The sequence below is a fragment of the Montipora capricornis genome, chromosome 14 (assembly GCF_036669925.1).
Source record: "Montipora capricornis isolate CH-2021 chromosome 14, ASM3666992v2, whole genome shotgun sequence".
In the NCBI taxonomy this organism is placed as follows: domain Eukaryota; kingdom Metazoa; phylum Cnidaria; class Anthozoa; order Scleractinia; family Acroporidae; genus Montipora; species Montipora capricornis.
In genome coordinates, this window is record NC_090896.1 from 13,926,207 (window position 1) to 13,928,706 (window position 2,500).

At 38.3% G+C, this 2,500-nt stretch overlaps 1 protein-coding gene across 2 annotated transcripts in view; it reads right to left on the bottom strand.

Moving 5' to 3' along the window:
* LOC138032115 (E3 ubiquitin-protein ligase UBR5-like) overlaps positions 1–2,500 on the bottom strand; it is a 94,775-nt gene that overhangs the window by 36,457 nt on the left and 55,818 nt on the right. For both annotated transcript variants that reach the window (XM_068879706.1, XM_068879708.1), the window contains 3 exons: positions 2,096–2,362; positions 595–700; positions 158–321 (listed from right to left, as the gene is read on the bottom strand). In XM_068879706.1, the coding sequence (XP_068735807.1) occupies positions 158–321; positions 595–700; positions 2,096–2,362 (537 nt within the window). The remainder of the gene's footprint in view (positions 1–157; positions 322–594; positions 701–2,095; positions 2,363–2,500) is intronic.

Consider the following 2,500-nt stretch of genomic DNA (forward strand, 5'->3'; position numbering starts at 1 on the left):
TTTGATGGAAGATAACAATTGCAGGACTAACGGTTACGCAATATATAAAAAATGGCAGACACCAACACACTGACCTTAGCAACATGTATATTGAGCCAAGTAAAGGGTAGATTTCTTTCAGATAAACAAACAAGAAACTCTTCAAAGAAACACTTACACTTTGCGTTTGCCATTTGGAGGAGTCATTTGAGATGACAACACGACAAAAACTCTGGCTACTGATCTGATGAAGCGCAGAGCCAGATTCCTCTCTTCAGATTGGTAAGGGTCAGCAGAATTTTCTATAGCGGTCACAAGTGTTAGCAGAAGAGGATCCAGAATCTATGAAAAGAGATGTAAACAACAAACTGAAGTGAATGTACTACACTGTGACTGCAGACTGAAATAATCTCAGACTCAATTGTTGCATTTAAGGAACTTGTTCTCATGCGTGAAAAAAACTGTATTTTTTTCCTCAAACTTTAAAACTTCAGAAAAGTGGAAGAAAAAAATTCCATCCGCAGAATCAATGAAGACAAGGCACGGCCTGGTTTTTGCCTCGGCGAAACATTATTTGCAAAATATTATCAAATGCCTCAAATTCAATATTATTACCTCAGGGGCACACTTGGCTAACAGACAATGTGTGAATGCATCTAGTCTCACAGTTCCTGGTTGACTGGACAAGCAACTCCCCTGTTCTGGCCCATTTCCTACCATGCTGTTTTTTATCAAAAAAAGAATATGATTACTTGAGCATAAACAACCTCAAAACACATACACTATAAAAAAATTAACTTTCTAGTGGAACCAAGCATCCTTCCAAAGCAGTCTTTTGGCGCAGCAGTGAGAGCACTTGCCTCCCACCAAAGTGGGTTTGTTTGAGTTTGTTCTCAACTCTGCTCCGAGAGGTTTTCTTGAGGGTACTCCCCTCTGCTCAAAAACAAACCACCATTTGATGAGTTGATTCGGTTTCTGTATAGCGGTGTCCCAATTAGTGCACCAACGCTAAATACACTTGACACTTACTAAGGTTCATTATAAACATTGTTTTAAGTACTAATTTTGTCTATTTCTTGCAAAATAAAAAGACAGGAAATGCAAAAAAACAACCTTCCAGTGCCACAACTCGAGTGGCTTTTTACAGATCAACACCCATCAGAAACCACAGATTCTAATTCCCGAGAAGCTTTTTTTTTAGTTTGTTTAATTGTATGGTCTGTTTTGCGACTTTTAAATTTAAGACAACCGTTTCAAAAAGTGTTCTTAAATAATGCTGTCTTTCTCGAAAATCCCATTGAAATTTAAATCATTTGCTGTTTAAATGAAGCATGTAGGACAAATGAGGAAAATGGCTCTTTTTCCATAATTTCTGTCTTGTAACTATCACTATGAGTGGTGATGGGGTACTGTTGGATTTTATCTTTTAGGGCAACATTTCTTCGAGTAGATATCACTACTTCCTAGTTTCATTTCTCCTTCACCTTTAGCTTTGAAGAGAAACTGTCCTTTTTTAGTTTGAATTCTTGTCCTGGCTAAAACAATCTGTTTTTACTTTGTCAATTTGGACGTAAGCGCCGCAAGACCGTGACGTCATTGTGGCTTGGTCAGATAACGAAAGCCCACAAGACAATGATGCATTCCCCAAGAGATCAGGTAATAATACATAATCAGTAAGAAGAAGAAAACAAATAAGTCTTAACTTGAAATCTATTGATGTATCAATAACATTTTTCATAATCATCACAGGAAAAACGTGCAAAATCCGAAATCTCTAACTCATTCTTCAGGTTTTCCCAAGGCAAACCTGACCAATGGCAGTGGAACAACAAACTAAAACAGCAAGGATTCAAATGCACCAATCCCATCTACTGAAATACAAACAACCACAGCAGAGCATCCTGCTTAAAATTAAGGTGACATGTAACTGGTCGATCACCTGATTAAAACTGACAATATGCATTTGAAGCCTCGCTACCTCCATCACAAGAAAAACGAGATTACTTCATTATTACGTACTTTCCGAAAAGGATAATAATCTTTTTTTTAAGCATTTTTTATATAAGCCATTAACACAGTAAGGTTTATTTCCATCATTCAGGTTAATTTGGCCTACCTTAAATCTGCAAGTGGTCGATATCCATCTCTCATCATTGCACTTACAGCTCTCCAGTCTTGCAAGATAAACTCAAGAGCCCTACGTGCGAACTTAGGAGGATCCAGATCATGATCAGGGAGGGGTGGGCTAGATGCACTCACACCAAGTGATTTACTCTTTGTTTTAGGGCGAGACTCTGAGGCACTGCGGTGCGGTCGGAATTGGCGTTGTTCGACAGTCTGACGAGCCACTGTCTGAGCCAAGAATAATAATAAATGCTCCCCTCTATTGAGAGAAAAACAAACAAAGGAATGAAAAAGCAGCCTACAATCAGTAACACATTGTTGGTACACTGAATGAATTAATCGAGCATCCCTCCCTCTCCCACCTTTTAATGTTGTTTAGAAACTAAAAGGTATTGAA